Source organism: Argentina silus (genome assembly GCF_951799395.1).
Source record: "Argentina silus genome assembly, chromosome: 8".
Taxonomy (NCBI): domain Eukaryota; kingdom Metazoa; phylum Chordata; class Actinopteri; order Argentiniformes; family Argentinidae; genus Argentina; species Argentina silus.
Window position 1 is genome coordinate 6,065,841 of NC_139662.1, and position 16,039 is coordinate 6,081,879.

A 16,039-nucleotide genomic window follows, 5' to 3' on the forward strand; every position below is an offset into this window, starting at 1 on the left:
TCTGTCCACTGGAGAAAGTTCCTGGTTCGCAAAAAAGTTCCTGGTTCGAATTTGCAACGATTGTTCACATGCAGTAAGTGGAATTTGAGAGCCAAAATCCGGACATCAACTTCGAAGAAATGAAAACATTCTTTGTAATGTATTAGTCGCCAAATCTCGGACGTTGTCAAGAATGCCAAGGTAAGGCCGTGCCATTTCAGTAGCAGTAGTCAGTTATCCTTACACTGTAATATTACCTAGGCTGAAGAAAGCTTTTTTGAAGTTTTTAGCGGATAAAACAGTTTATTTGTTTTGTGATTGTCCATGTAATTGTATCCCGCGCGGGAGGATATAAAGTGTAGCTAAAACTGCTCGTGTTGTAGCTAGGCTATCGTACTAAATTAGTTCATCTGATAAAGGTTCATCCCCATAAGCCTGCCATGGAACGCTGAATGTCTGTGACAACATGTTTTCATCACATTTCTCTTCCACTATCCTGTTCTATGGGAAATAGCCTTTATAGTTGTTTTGCGTGCAATGGATTCCATTAAGTAGCCTATCCATGCAACTTCAGTGGGTCAATACATTGAGTAGGCTTCTGTGGTCAATGCCCAGCCACTGCTGGTTTTATATCATTAGCCTACAGCGAGACTCAACTGTTGATACAAGTGATAGTACAGAACTTTAGAAGAAGATAAAACAATGTGGTTACCGTAAGGCTTCCTCATATCCGCCAAAACAAAATGCCCTTGTAAAAAGCAGAACATGCGTCAAAGCAAAGGACACATAATCCTCTTGCCACATACAGAGATACTTTAAGATCCACAGATTGCATGCATAGCCTGTCCTGTGCATGCAAAGCCTATCCTGAAGATCCTTGACTGTAACATTAAACGTTTTTTATTTAACAGTTATGAAGGGGATGACCGAATTGTAAACATTACGCATACACTTTGCTATAAGTGGACTGTAAACCCAATGTAATGGGTGTGGAGATTACAAGGCTCCTCAAATTATTGTGCTAATAATTTCTTACGTCATTAGCTTGATACTATACACACTATGCTTTTTTGGAACTTTGGGTTACACATATACAATATGTATTACAGTTCAAGATATCATATCTTTCCTGCCCCTAAAAAGAACCCAACTGTTACTGAACTATATAGTTGTCATAGAGAGGTGGGTGTGTTTTCTTTGTTGTCATACCTCACATTCTTGTGAGTGAGGGTAATTTGGTATCCAAGGAGGCTTTCCATGAGGTCCTCCTAAGTTGTCCCTCAATATCTCCAAGCAAGTACAGACATGTGCACAAATGTATTCCTCTGCTGACATGTTGGCCCTAGCAAGCAGTAATCAGTCCGTGTTTTAAAGGAGAATTGCTTAATGGCTGTGATAGTCTGCTGTAATAAGACTCATACTTGTTTAGGGTTTCTCAGGAATCACAGGACTTCCCCTTGTAAAGAGTGCATGTATAGTAGGCTATATGTTATTCCAGATCAGCCTAGACTTTGCACTTTTACACTTCACTATACAATGAATAAACTGGTCATACTCCTAATATTTACGGTATGTTTAAAGTGAGACATGAGGCTGTGGAATTTCCCAACTGGTGACTCATTTGTTGCAAAATGACTCGTTACTATGAGCAAGTTTTACTGGCGTAAAGACGCAGGAGACAACGAATAAAGCCAGTAAAGACAACCAATGAACATACTTTCCCACTTCAGAATTCACTATATGATGACTTCTCTTCCTTCTACTAAAGAGCATGATATTGTGCAACAAGTGTCTGTTATGGGAGTGCTACAGACTGTCTGCTGTAAAATGTTGTTATAAAAAAGTTCACTATAACATCATAAAGGCAAGGTGTTCTCTGTTTCTTTAGGTGCTAGTGCTCTTAAGGGGACAGAAGCTACCGGGAGGCACCACCTTTACGAAGATTCAATACAGTAGGAAAGGAAATGCATAATGTTGAGTATATAGAGTTCCAGTTGTAGTCATCGCTTGAAATCAAAGCCAGTTCAAAGGTACAACATTGTGATTGTGAAGATAAGATTATTATTTTTATTTTGTATTTTTTTTAAGTTATTTTTCCTCACAGACTTTGCAAAATAATTTCAAACTTTGATATTAGTGGTGTGGGTGTAGTTGTCAACACATTAATCCTCACATTCATCTTCAGTGCCATCCTCCGTCTGATTTACTATTATGTTGAGGCTGCATCGGTATGGCAACTATTACCTGCATACACTTCTATTGATACTGTATTAGTGTTGTAAACCCTAACCCAGTGTCTCCCTCTTTAGTCTTTGACCCCAGGAGTGGAGCAACTTGGCTGAAGACTAGGTGGGATTTGGGAAGGGATGCGCTCCAATGGGGAGGTGCCCCCGACCCCTCCAGCAAGTGGGGGCACCAGCAGCAGCCACAACAACAGTAGTGGAAACTCTGGCTCTCAGTATGCCCTGTGTGCCCTGGGGTTGGGGCTGGTGGCCCTGGGCATTGTCATGATCGTGTGGAGTGTGGTGCCACCGGAGTCGGCGGGAAATAGTAGCAGTGGGTCCGGAGGAGGGAGACCGGACAACCGGAGTAGGGCCTCTTCTGTGGCATTTGTGTTGGTGGGGGCTGGTGTGGCCATGCTGCTTTTGTCTTTGTGCCTGGGGATGAGGAACCAGCAAAGAGAGCAGCAGAGGCGCCTGGAGGCCCAGAATCCCGGGGTGGGGGGTGGAGCAGACGGCGAGCTGGAGGCCGGAGAGACGTGAGTGCAACACTACTGTAGCTTCTCTGTACTATACAGACCTTTCTTTTTTTCATTTTTTTTTTAGGGGTAGATCAGCTTTGACAATTAGTAAATATAATAAAAATACTATCAGATAGCATTGCTTGCATCATTTCTACTGCCTTTCTGCCCCAACCCTCCCCAAAACAATTATACAGACCTTTGCAGGTGATTTTTAGTGCTTCATTAATTCTCACTGCAGTATCAGTTGGTAACTTTTCACTTCAAGCCTTGTGAGATAAAGTACACAAAACACTAATTTATTTTCTATTTAAATTTGGACATCTGTTGCAATAAGCTCAATGCACATTGTCTTTCGTTCAAAATATCTACTTATATTGTAAAATATGTCTGGTCTGGTGTGTTTTTCATAAAAGCAGACCTGTTCTTATGCTGCAACCAAAATGCCCAGCAATGGGCCAATAAAGATTTAAAAAGTTTATTTGAATCTAATACCTGTGTGTTCGTGTTTCAATATTTACAGGGAAGAGGAGCGAGCCCAGAGGTATACCGTGCCCAGCTATGAGGAGGCGGTGGGCAGCGGGCAGTACCCGGTACGCCAGAGCAACCTCCGCCACAGCTCCTCCCAACTGCCTTCTTACGATGATCTGGTACAGGTGGACGGGATACAGTACGAGGTCGAGGGGTCAGAGGGTGTCTCTGCTAGGTCCCAACCGGGTCCCACTTCAACCAATCCCGCCTCAGCCAGTGCTGGCCCAGCTGCCGCTGCTTCTGCTTCTGCTTCTGCATCCAATCGCCGGCCTGGAAAAACTGGCCGCAAACTTCTTCCCCTCAAGATTCGGAGGATTAAATCAGAGAAGCTGCATATGAAAAATGAGGATAACTCTCAGCAACCAGGAGGGTTAAGTATTGAGCCACTCACTCCACCACCACAGTACGAGGACAAGGTGCCCCAGCTCTGAGTCTGCCCTCTGGTGTCAAAGCTGAAAAGTGCAGCTTCTGGATTCAAATGTGTGTGACTAATGAAATGGCGCTTGTCATGTGTCCCTGGAAAAAACTTCTCAATGGCACTTGCCTGAATGCTCTCATAATGTGGCTGGATAGAGGACACTCTTACAAACTGATTCCAAGGACATGGAGGCTTTCCATGATACAGAAGCTTAGTTCAAAAGCGGAGAAGTACTGTACGTATGATGGATTGAAGCACTCAGCCAAATGTCGCCTTTTAATGAAAGTCACCGTTTTTAAGTTAACTACACTATACTGTTCATATGTCTGATATCGTTTCAAGTAACATCATTAGCTGAAAGTATTATTACTCGTGTTTTAAATCATGTCATGTTTTAAATCACTTAGAACTCTACTCCACACGTTCAAGGAGATGCATTATTGATGACTGAATCAATGCCCTTACTTGACAACTCAGTCTCTGTGGTCTGTTTTGCTCATCAATAGAGAATGATTCAGAGAGAGAGGGAGGCTTGTGAATAGCTAGGAGCCTTTGCCCTGTAGCCATGGTGCAATGGGTTGGGTTGTAAAGGCAGTAGTGTAGTCCCAAGGTCCTTTCCCTGCCTGTTTTTTGCTCAATAGAGGAGAGCACAAGAGGGACTCTTTCATAGAGCAGCTGGACAGAGATAATGGCACCCATTGCTCACTCACCACTCCAACTACTGCACTAGCTGGCACTCCTTGACTGGCATCAATGTTTTCATTTAGAGTATGCAGAGAATGAACTCAGAGAGGAAAGAGGGAGCAAAAACTAGAGGCAGTCTTAGTGATCAGGATTTGACCCCTTTTTGTGTAATGGAGCAAGAAGACAGCAGTGCTTAGATCACTATGTGATTAATGTTTATTTGTGACTGAAAGTTAACCGAAATACTGAAGCTATCATCCATCTTTTTTTTTAAGTGGGCATCCAAATACTCAGTAGACTACTTTACATCTGAAGCATTTAGCATATGTACACACTCCAAATAAGGAAGAAGTATCTGACTGAGTGTGCTAGGTATGATATTCAGGACAACATAGAACTTTAGAGTTAATTTGGTTTGAATATTTGGTATAGCATGCACAACATGTACATCTAGTTTAATATCAGTTTAATCTAGATTATCATTATGGTATGATCAATGTCTTTGAGTCTCTTTTTAGTTGTCATGGCTGTATGTGCCTCATTTTTTATGGGACCAGATTTTACTGTGAGGAATCAGTAGCTGACTTACTACAATGTTCTTTTCTTGAGGATATTGAAAAAATATGCTGTGTTGACTGGTCATGAGTTTAATTGATTTATCTCTAAACCAGCTCTATGTATACATTTGTACATTTTAAATATGTACTAGTATTACTTATAGTGTCAGTTTCATAAATGATGGACTTTTATGACTAAATACACTTTTTTAATGTATTGAGAAAATGTGCTTTTGTATTAGAGTTCAGAGTGATTCATCCTTGTGAACACTAATGGAGGCTTGTCTCGCCAGTGAAGATTGTGAGAAATAAAAATAAATATTTGTACTCTTATTCCAAAAATAGTTTGGGCTTTTCTACAAATGAATTCCTCATTCCAATGCCATACCTCCTGAGTCATACCAATGGCATGGTGGAAATTGTTATGATGTCTGCACTTTCCCCCTTCACCTATTCCACAGATATTTAGTTACTGGAATGTACAGTTGAATACAAAGGCAACAAAGCATGACAATGTTGCTTAATATACTCTTTGAGCTGCTTTTCCTCCCTGGGAAAGCATGCCCTCTCCAAGGCTACAAGGTTATGGCTTTTCACTCTCCTGGCACCTCGCTGGTGGAACAAGCTTCCCACTGCTGTCAGGACTGCAGAGTCATTACCTGTTTTCTGCCGTAGACTGAAGACCCATCTCTTCAGGCTACATCTTGACTGTCCCTCCTAAAGACCTCTTCATCCCCACTACCCCCCTGTACGGTTTCTCTACTGTAAATAAAAAATTACAAATAAATTTATAAAAGTAATTCTTCCTTCTTCTAGCATTGTGTCTGCCAATGGCCCCTGGTCCTAGCATAGATTTGTTTATCTTATGATGACTGATGTATAGATGATTCACTTACATATGCATATATATAAATGTACTTGTTTTATGTCGCTTTGGATAAAGGTGTCTGCTAAATGTCTTAAATGTAAATGTCTTTGTTAAATGTCTTTACATGTTAAATTGCCTTCCCTCTAGTGGTAGAATAATGTAATTTTCTGGATACCGATTTGGTAAGGCATCTCTTTATCATTTCAGTATTACCATAAAAATGTGATGGACATTTTGTCAAAGCACTTATGGCTTGCCCCAAGCCTTGAAATAGATATAGTCAACATTACTGCACATTTAGTCCCTGTAGTTACTCAGTACAAATAGAATGACTACACTGAATTTGAAAATTAATTTGTTATAGGTATTCTTCTTATTTCTGATGGGTATTTCAGTCCAGCTGTGTCTTTAGTTGCTAACCATGTTCTGTGGGAACAGGATAAAAGAAAGAAAATCAACATTAGATTTGCATGGATCATAAACCTATCCAACATAGCTTCATAGCTATATTTCAAAACTGTTTTTTATTCATTCAATTATGCCATATGCCAATGAATACATTAATTGCATGTTGCTTCCTATGATTTTTGTTATTGCCTATTGATTTTTTTTTGCATGTTTTGACAGAAGCAACAAGCAACATAGTGACAGGGAAGTCACACTCACAGTGTTGATCCAGTCAATATAGGAGCTGACTTGAGTGAAGACAGTGGGTTTCTGTGAGACATTGCAGCCCAGACCAGAGCCAAAGCTCACCACTCCATGAACCTCCCAGTATCCATCAGGGTTCTGGCAGTTCAAGGGGCCACCAGAGTCTCCCTTGGTCATGTGAACAGTTACAATATTAGGTAACTGAAAGATGGCTAAAGGTATATGAACATAGCATGTTTGAACTACATACAGTGAGGTATGATTATTAATCATACAGTGTATTTTCCTTACAGTGCTTATATGATTCCTTAAGAGCCTTCTTCAGAAAACTGTCATCTTTGAATGGTGAACCATGGATTACTCACGTTGCACCCAGCCACAATGCCGTCTCCTCCAGCACAGACCATGCTGTCAGTTACCAGGACGCTCCACCACTCGGGCTGTGTGCAGGTGGTGTGGTCCACCACTGGCAGGAGAGCTTGCTGCAGGATGTCAGCAACGGAACCTCCGGCTAGAGACAAGAGAAACGTTTATCCTCTGTATAACTCAGGACCGAGATCTTACAGGGCCTAACACCTTCTATGGTCCAACCATTCCCTGTACAGAGTGGCTATGACAAGTAGGTGATCTGTATTTACAATATAGATTAATACACGAAAAGAAGGTGTCGGGTCTCACTTTTGAGGCTACCCCAGCCGGTGACGTAGCAGGGCTCATTGTGGGGCTGGATAAAGCCAGCCTTGGGTAGACAAGCAGCCATGATGGAGTCACTAAAGGTGACCGGAGTCTCCAGCTTTATAAGGGCAATGTCATTACTGTGGGGAAACCGAGAGGAACACCTGCTTGAGCTTGCTTAGTGAGAAATGACAGTGGTCACTTGAATCACAGACTTTGATTGGCAACACTCTCTTGTTTGGATGTGCAGATTAAATGCCAGTCACAATACAGCAGAATTGGTTACATTACCGGCTAAGGAAGGCGGTCCAGTTCTCATGGACAATAATCTTTGCAGTGCCAATAACCACAGAACCCGGCTCCTCAATCTCCTTCAGGTTGTGCTTGCCCAGCTCTACTCTGTAGGTGTAACGGCTACTGCAGGACCACACAATGAGAAGACACAACGTCAGGAGGTCATAGGTAATTTCAACAGTTTTTCGTTGGTGATTCTGTATTGTACTACTCTGTATTGTATTACTAATGGATGATAGATAAGCTAATACTCTTTTGATGTAAATGGTGCAATGTTAACCAACCACAGTTAACTAACAGCAAACCCCCTGTGATGCCTGTGTGGATGATTCATAAACTTCCCATCTGTGTTCAGTACAGTACCTGATACAGTGAGCAGCAGTAAGAACCCATTCACTGGAGATCAGAGTGCCTCCACAGACGTGGCTCCAGTTGCTGTCATCATACTGAAGAGAGATCTGAGATCCAGAGGATAGAATGTATAGTTAGCATCTCTGAAACCTTTTTGCTTTCCCCTATCTAGTCACTTCAGAGCCACAAAGACTTTTCTAAATGGAATCTAGCCTGAGTCTGATCTCACCTGCCAGGGCCAGCTGTTGGGCTGGACGTCCTCTCCCCCCACCACTCTGGTCACCACAGGAGGGAAAGTGGGCCGGCCGCACCCGTAGGCTGGGGAACGGTAAACACAATGTTTATACATAATATATCACACAAACAAGATTACTGCAATTCAAAGAAAACAAGTAAGGCTACCTGTAGTTTGCAAAAAAGGGTGTACTTTATTGTATACAAGTGCAACTTTCTTTTAAAAAAGAAAAGTAGAATATTAATGGCTAATGCAGCATTACAGCTAGTACAGTACAGTACTTGACACTATGCGTTCCAGTCATCCTCTTGCAGAGGGTTTACTTTTAAAGTAGTCTAAAATTTGTAAGGGAGAGCTGTCCAGAAGATCAATCTATAGGAACTCATGGATGACTCATGGAAATGGTAAATATAACCAACTGTAAGCTAATTTCAATTGACATTATAGTTAGTGTTCCGCTTATGCAATTAGAGACAGACATTTGTACAGATATGTACTGTTGGTTTTGTGTAGGATTTTCCATTTGACTGTAGTTCACTACTAATGTCACCATGCAACCATATTCTGAATGTAAAACAGAAATGTAAAATTATCCTTACCACAAGCAACCAGGACAGCAAGGACCACAAACTTCATCATTATGCCTGTATCTTTAAAACTGTTTTCTGAAGAGAGCTGTATTTATACTGTTTGTTCATTGAGTGACTCAAAATGAAACCAGTTCTGGGAAAGGCAACCTGCCCCTTCAGAAAACCAAACATGTGAGGCGCTAGGAGACAACACATGCACAGTGATAAGATTTTCCCATCACTGATCAAAGCAGAATCTTTATCATGTAGCTAACAATATACATACAAGGGAATATTAAGATTCTTACAAATAAAAGTATAGCTCCTAATCTCTCTAATGGATCAAAGGATTTGATTATATGGTATCTTTCTGGAATACACACCCTTAGACTGACTTTTTTCTCACTTTATCATACAGTATACAGGCAGTTTTAGCTCCTCCTTCTGTCCTATGGTTTCCTGTGGTCACATGTCTTGGGTCATGAGGTGATTACAGTTGAAGAGCCTTTAGTAATTGATACTAATGATGACGAAGGGACAACACGCTAACAACACCTGACACTAGCCTTGATTGCTTATTGTTCAAATCTGCAGCACCTGCTCAGAAAGATGATGAATGTTTCAGTGTGTGATAAAGATTAACAATGTGTCACCCCTACTTTTACATGACTCAATATCATGAGTGTTCTACTTTGTAAGAAAATAATTTGTGTTGTTACGTGTATTGTGGCATATACTGTATGACCAACATTCAACCCAAAAACAAAATGACAAAAATTGTATCTTAGATTTTTATTAACCAACAAAAATCCACATGGTGACATTGGTTGACCACTAGGCAGCTCGTTCCTTTAGTTGTTGACCATGTTCTGTGGAAAGCAGATGACAAAATAATAAATAGATCAGGATCTTCATCAGGACTCATGTGAGCTTTGCAAACAAGATCAGTTCCAGTTCTACAGTACAGTAGATATCACAACAACTGTAGCTATAAACAACCATTAATAGGGTCCAAGCAGAATTGGACAAACACTTACAGTATTATCCAGAACTGCTGCAGAGCATCTTTGGACCAAGTTAAGTTATCTACTATTTTTAATTTCAAGCTGAAGGAACCCTTCACATACAGTACACATGTGTTGGTTTGATAAATAGCATATATTTAACTCTGTGTCCCAATACCTCTGGATAGAATTTCTCAGCCATAGTTCTGGTTAAGTGGGTCTTGCCTTGCCTGCTAGTCTTGTCTGAAGAGGACCGCAGCGGAAAGATTTTTTGTCATGCTCTCTTCTCTAGTTTTTATTGTATATAAGGCTACTGTACTGACATTTTGGCTGTTGGCATTGTGAGTGTGTTTTCAATTACCAAATAGGTACAATCAATCAATTACTGTGTTTTGAACTGAGCTGAAGGCACTCACAGTGTTCATCCAGTCAATATAGGAGCTGACTTGAGTGAAGACAGTGGGTTTCTTGGGGAAGTTGCAGCTCAGCCCACCGCCGAAGCTCACAATACCATGGACCTCCCAGGCTCCATCAGCATTCTGGCAGTTCAGGGGGCCACCAGAGTCACCCTGGGTCACAATGAAACCAGATCAACAAACAAGTTCAACACAGCTCTATCTTCTTCAAGACGATGGCCCCCAGTTTCACTTGTGGTGTAGTGTCACTTTTACATGTTGTGTTGCCCAGTAGCTTTTACACACTGAGGCTTGGTATAGCTTGAGTTAAGACTACAAGCCACTCATGCATATCTCTTTACAGTGTTGAGTGGCATGGCCTCATAGTATTGATGGATTATCCAGTTGATGATTATGTGTCTACAATAACATTCTCTAGTACTATAACATGATGATGTCATTGTATTGTCCCCCCACTGTTGCAAAGGGGCTCTTTGGACTTACGTGGCACCCGGACACAACTCCATCACCTCCAGCACACACCATGGTGTCCTTCACCTGGCTGCCCCACCAGTCAGGCTTGGTGCAGGTGGCATGGTCCACCACGGGCAGGAGAGCCTGCTGCAGGATGTCAGCAATGGGGCCTCCGGCTGAAGACAAGAGAAACGTTTATCCTCGGTATAACTCAGGACCGAGATCTTACAGGGCCTAACACCTTCTATGGTCCAACCATTCCCTGTACAGAGTGGCTATGACAAGTAGGTGATCTGTATTTACAATATAGATTAATACACGAAAAGAAGGTGTCGGGTCTCACTTTTGAGGCTACCCCAGCCGGTGACGTAGCAGGGCTCATTGTGGGGCTGGATAAAGCCAGCCTTGGGTAGACAAGCAGCCATGATGGAGTCACTAAAGGTGACCGGAGTCTCCAGCTTTATAAGGGCAATGTCATTACTGTGGGGAAACCGAGAGGAACACCTGCTTGAGCTTGCTTAGTGAGAAATGACAGTGGTCACTTGAATCACAGACTTTGATTGGCAACACTCTCTTGTTTGGATGTGCAGATTAAATGCCAGTCACAATACAGCAGAATTGGTTACATTACCGGATAAGGGAGGCGGTCCAGTTCTCATGGACAATAATCTTTGCAGTGCCAATAAACACAGAACCCGGCTCCTCAATCTCCGTCAGGTTGTGCTTGCCCAGCTCTACTCTGTAGGTGTAACGGCTACTGCAGGACCACACAATGAGAAGACATAACATCAGGAGGTCATAGGTAATTTCAACAGTTTTTTGTTGGTGATTCTGTATTGTACTACTCTGTATTGTATTACTAATGGATGATGGATACGCTAATACTCTTTTGATGTAAATGGTGCAATGTTAACCAACCACAGTTAACTAACAGCAAACCCCCTGTGATGCCTGTGTGGATGATTCATAAACTTCCCATCTGTGTTCAGTACAGTACCTGATACAGTGAGCAGCAGTAAGAACCCATTCACTGGAGATCAGAGTGCCTCCACAGACGTGGCTCCGGTTGCTGTCATCATACTGAAGAGAGATCTGAGATCCAGAGGATAGAATGTATAGTTAGCATCTCTGAAACCTTTTGCTTTCCCCTATCTAGTCACTTCAGAGCCACAAAGACTTTTCTAAATGGAATCTAGCCTGAGTCTGATCTCACCTGCCAGGGCCAGCTGTTGGGCTGGACGTCCTCTCCCCCCACCACTCTGGTCACCACAGGAGGGAAAGTGGGCAGGCCGCACCCGTAGGCTGGGGAACGGTAAACACAATGTTTATACATAATATTTCACACAAACAAGATTACTGCAATTCAAAGAAAACAAGTAAGGCTACCTGTAGTTTGCAAAAAAGGGTGTACTTTATTGTATACAAGTGCAACTTTCTTTTAAAAAAGAAAAGTAGAATATTAATGGCTAATGCAGCATTACAGCTAGTACAGTACAGTACTTGACACTATGCGTTCCAGTCATCCTCTTGCAGAGGGTTTACTTTTAAAGTAGTCTTAAATTTGTAAGGGAGAGCTGTCCAGAAGATCAATCTATAGGAACTCATGGATGACTCATGGAAATGGTAAATATAACCAACTGTAAGCTAATTTCAATTGACATTATAGTTAGTGTTCCGCTTATGCAATTAGAGACAGACATTTGTACAGATATGTACTGTTGGTTTTGTGTCGGATTTTCCATTTGACTGTAGTTCACTACTAATGTCACCATGCAACCATATTCTGAATGTAAAACAGAAATGTAAAATTATCCTTACCACAAGCAACCAGGACAGCAAGGACCACAAACTTCATCATTATGCCTGTATCTTGAAAACCGTAGCTAACAATACACATACAAGGGAATATTAAGATTCTTACAAATGAAAGTATAGCTCCTAATCACTCTAATGGATCAAAAGATTTGATTATATGGTATCTTTCTGGAATACACACCCCTAGACTGACTTTTTTCTCAGTTAGCTCCTCCTTCTGTCCTATGATTTCCTGTGGTCACATGTCTTGGGTCATGAGGTGATTACAGTTGAAGAGCCTTTAGTAATTGATACTAATGATGACGAAGGGACAACACGCTATCAACACCTGACACTAGCCTTGATTGCTTATTGTTCAAATCTGCAGCACCTGCTCGGAAAGATGATGAATGTTTCAGTGTGTGATAAAGATTAACAATGTGTCACCCCTACTTTTACATGACTCAATATCATGAGTGTTCTATTTTGTAAGAAAATTATTTCTGTTGTTACGTGTAATGTGGCATATACTGTATGACCAACATTCAAAAACAAAATGACAAAAATTGTATCTTAGATTCTTATTAACTAACAAAAATCCACATGGTGACATTGGTTGACCACTAGGCAGCTCGTTCCTTTAGTTGTTGACCATGTTCTGTGGAAAGCAGATGACAAAAAAATAAATAGATCTTCATCAGGATTCATGTGAGCTTTGCAAACTAGATCAGTTCCAGTTCTACAGTACAGTAGATATCACAACAACTGTAGCTATAAACAACCATTAATGGGGTCCAAGCAGAATTGGACAAACACTTACAGTATTATCCAGAACTGCTGCAGAGCATCTTTGGACCAAGTTAAGTTATCTACTATTTTTAATTTCAAGCTGAAGGAACCCTTCACATACAGTACACATGTGTTGGTTTGATAAATAGCATATATTTAACTCTGTGTCCCAATACCTCTGGATAGAATTTCTTGGCCATAGTTCTGGTTAAGTGGGTCTTGCCTTGCCTGCTAGTCTTGTCTGAAGAGGACCGCAGCGGAAAGATTTTTTGTCATGCTCTCTTCTCTAGTTTTTATTGTATATAAGGCTACTGTACTGACATTTTGGCTGTTGGCATTGTGAGTGTGTTTTCAATTACCAAATAGGTACAATCAATCAATTACTGTGTTTTGAACTGAGCTGAAGGCACTCACAGTGTTCATCCAGTCAATGAAGGAGCTGACTTGAGTGAATACAGTGGGTTTCTTGGGGAAGTTGCAGCTCAGCCCACCGCCGAAGCTCACAATACCATGGACCTCCCAGGCTCCATCAGCATTCTGGCAGTTCAGGGGGCCACCAGAGTCACCCTGGGTCACAATGAAACCAGATCAACAAACAAGTTCAACACAGCTCTATCTTCTTCAAGACGATGGCCCCCAGTTTCACTTGTGGTGTAGTGTCACTTTTACATGTGTTGCCCAGTAGCTTTTACACACTGAGGCTTGGTATAGCTTGAGTTAAGACTACAAGCCACTCATGCATATCTCTTTACAATGTTGAGTGGCATGGCCTCATAGTATTGATGGATTATCCAGTTGATGATTATGTGTCTACAATAACATTCTCTAGTACTATAACATGATGATGTCATTGTATTGTCCCCCCACTGTTGCAAAGGGGCTCATTGGACTTACGTTGCACCCGGACACAACTCCGTCACCTCCAGCACACACCATGGTGTCCTTCACCTGGCTGCCCCACCAGTCAGGCTTGGTGCAGGTGGCGTGGTCCACCACGGGCAGGAGAGCCTGCTGCAGGATGTCAGCAATGGGGCCTCCGGCTGAAGACAAGAGAAACACACAGCCCCAGGTCGACTAAGGTAAGAACTGTAAGATATGGCACAACAAGGGGTGTGCATTTACATTTTAAATATCTTAATGATTATCCATAATCAAATGGGTTCTGTAATGATGTGGGGTAATGAATTCACAATGTACTATGTTAACTTATAAAGTATACCTATTGATGGTGGCTCTGCATCAATTAACTCATGATTGTCCTCACCAAATACTGAAACATTACTCAGTTCTAGAGTTGCATCTTGTTTTTATAAGCGGTATTGTTGATACTCACTGGAGATACGTCCCCAGCCAGTGACATAGCAGGACTCGTTGTGGGGCAGAAGGAAGCCAGCCTTGGGAAGACAGGCAGCCATGACTGAGTCACTGAAGGTGACGGGAGTCTCCAGCTTGATCAGGGCAATGTCATTACTGCAGGAGACACACACTGGCAACAGTCAGCATGACATGACACAAATGGACTGCTAATTAGCAGTTAGCATTGAGGGTTAATGCTCACTAAGATATTGTGTTTGAAATATGCCTTTTTGACTAAAGATTACTGATTAAAAACAGAAATTGTTAGTGAATCTCTTTATAGTTCATCTGTGTAGTCTGACTCGTCCAATTCACCAATGAAGCTCAATTCTCAAATGTAACTCGACATTTTTTCTACCGGATGAAGAAGGGATTCCACTTCTCGTGGACGATGATCTTAGCTGTGCCAAGAGCCAGAGAGCCTGCTTCAGTCTCTATCAGGTTGTGCTTGCCCAGGGCCACTCTGTAGGTCCTGCCACTGCTGCAAGACAACAGAGGAGACTCTAAAGTTAGATGGACACAGGATATCCAATTCACATCTGTCATTTGTAATTAATGACTCTCTTGGTCAATTAAAGTAGTGGTATTTGACCTCAAATATACCTGAAATGCACAGTTCAGTGTGTGGTCAGTATTTATTACTTATAGCCGCACTCGCCAATTGCCAATTATTTTAAATAAGAATTTGTCCTTAATTGTCCTGCCTGGTTAAATAAAATGTCCTGCTCAAAAATCTCTGTCTTACCTGATGCAGTGAGCAGCAGTGAGGACCCACTCGCTGGAGATCAGAGTTCCTCCACAGGTGTGTCTCCACTCCCCCTCCCTGTTGTACTGGAGAGAGATCTGAACAGAGAACAGAACAAATAGATGTCAGACTGACAGACTGTCATAAGAATGAGAATTAAGATTTCACAGGGCAGCCATAAAAGCTAATGTAAGCTTTATTATGGTGATAAATGTTGTTACTGTAGCTGATAGACAACTGCTGTGTGTTGTTTGAAATACTGAATACTGGCATGAAGTCATTACTTTGTATGAGTCATTACTTTGTATCGTGCCAACTCCATGACAGTACAGCAGGTTAAAGGGAAGTATTTCCTGTGTACAGTACTCTATATACAGTATGTATTGATAAACGTATGAGTTACCTGCCAGGGCCAGCTGTTGGGCCTGACGTCCTCTCCCCCCACCACTCTGGTCACCACAGGAGGGAAGGTGGGCAGTCCGCACCCGTAGGCTGTTGGACACATACTGTATTACACACTCAGAACGCTAACATTTAACCTCAGTCTACTGGGGTTAGTGAGTCATATTGCCGCCCCTATCTGTAAAATAGTTCACTGTTATTTTTATGTTCAGGTCGGTGAATGCACACTTAATGTCCATCAAGTTCAATACAAGTCATTTCTTGTGGATGTCATTTGTACAACATGTCAAAAGTACTTTTAGGTTAAGCAGTTTTGACATTTTATGAAAACACTTTACAGCTTTGTGGGTTAAGTAATCTGCCACTATCCTAATTGAATATAAAAGAGTTGTATGTTGTCAATAATCCTTACCGCCAGCAACAAGAACAGCCAGGACCACAAACTTCATCATGTCTGTATTTTCAAAGCGTCTCTTCATAGTAATGATGACTCATTTATACTGTACTGTGTATGACGTTTGTCAGAGA

The 16,039-nt window shown here is 41.7% G+C and overlaps 4 protein-coding genes across 5 annotated transcripts; 1 reads left to right on the top strand and 3 right to left on the bottom strand.

The window, feature by feature from the left end:
• Positions 1 to 23: 23 nt before the first annotated feature.
• Positions 24 to 5,652, top strand: tmem51a (transmembrane protein 51a). 2 transcript variants are annotated; one of them, XM_083675061.1, is made up of 4 exons: positions 24 to 180; positions 1,868 to 2,009; positions 2,289 to 2,737; positions 3,243 to 5,652. In XM_083675061.1, exons 3-4 carry the CDS (start codon positions 2,346 to 2,348, stop codon positions 3,679 to 3,681), a joined length of 831 nt encoding a protein of 276 aa, XP_083531187.1. In that variant the 5' UTR covers positions 24 to 180; positions 1,868 to 2,009; positions 2,289 to 2,345; the 3' UTR covers positions 3,682 to 5,652. The 2 variants fall into 2 exon arrangements, with proteins under 2 accessions (XP_083531187.1, XP_083531188.1); XM_083675062.1 differs by having other exon boundaries at positions 1,868 to 1,952.
• A 533-nt stretch (positions 5,653 to 6,185) lies between these two features.
• Positions 6,186 to 8,622, bottom strand: LOC310808875 (chymotrypsin-like elastase family member 2A; the record flags this gene model as incomplete). Its single annotated transcript, XM_083675975.1, has 8 exons — positions 6,186 to 6,203; positions 6,444 to 6,596; positions 6,794 to 6,939; positions 7,107 to 7,243; positions 7,395 to 7,520; positions 7,761 to 7,855; positions 7,978 to 8,066; positions 8,583 to 8,622. 8 exons carry the CDS (start codon positions 8,620 to 8,622, stop codon positions 6,186 to 6,188), a joined length of 804 nt encoding a protein of 267 aa, XP_083532101.1.
• Positions 8,623 to 9,403: 781 nt separating this feature from the next.
• LOC310807871 (chymotrypsin-like elastase family member 2A) lies at positions 9,404 to 12,283 on the bottom strand (the record flags this gene model as incomplete). Its single annotated transcript, XM_083674504.1, has 8 exons — positions 9,404 to 9,421; positions 9,973 to 10,125; positions 10,456 to 10,601; positions 10,769 to 10,905; positions 11,057 to 11,182; positions 11,423 to 11,517; positions 11,639 to 11,727; positions 12,244 to 12,283. 8 exons carry the CDS (start codon positions 12,281 to 12,283, stop codon positions 9,404 to 9,406), a joined length of 804 nt encoding a protein of 267 aa, XP_083530630.1.
• A 576-nt stretch (positions 12,284 to 12,859) lies between these two features.
• Positions 12,860 to 15,963, bottom strand: LOC310808876 (chymotrypsin-like elastase family member 2A; the record flags this gene model as incomplete). The annotated part of the gene is made up of 8 exons (XM_083675976.1): positions 12,860 to 12,877; positions 13,423 to 13,575; positions 13,903 to 14,048; positions 14,342 to 14,478; positions 14,723 to 14,845; positions 15,110 to 15,207; positions 15,513 to 15,601; positions 15,924 to 15,963. The coding sequence occupies 8 exons, from the start codon at positions 15,961 to 15,963 to the stop codon at positions 12,860 to 12,862; spliced, it is 804 nt and encodes a 267-aa protein (XP_083532102.1).
• Positions 15,964 to 16,039: the final 76 nt, after the last annotated feature.

Coding starts and splice junctions, on each gene's coding strand:
- tmem51a (XM_083675061.1), top strand. CDS start 2,346: ATGCGCTCCAATGGGGAGGTGCCCCCGACCCCTCCAGCAAGTGGGGGC. Junction 2,738..3,242: donor GAGCTGGAGGCCGGAGAGAC/GTGAGTGCAACA, acceptor CAATATTTACAG/GGAAGAGGAGCGAGCCCAGA.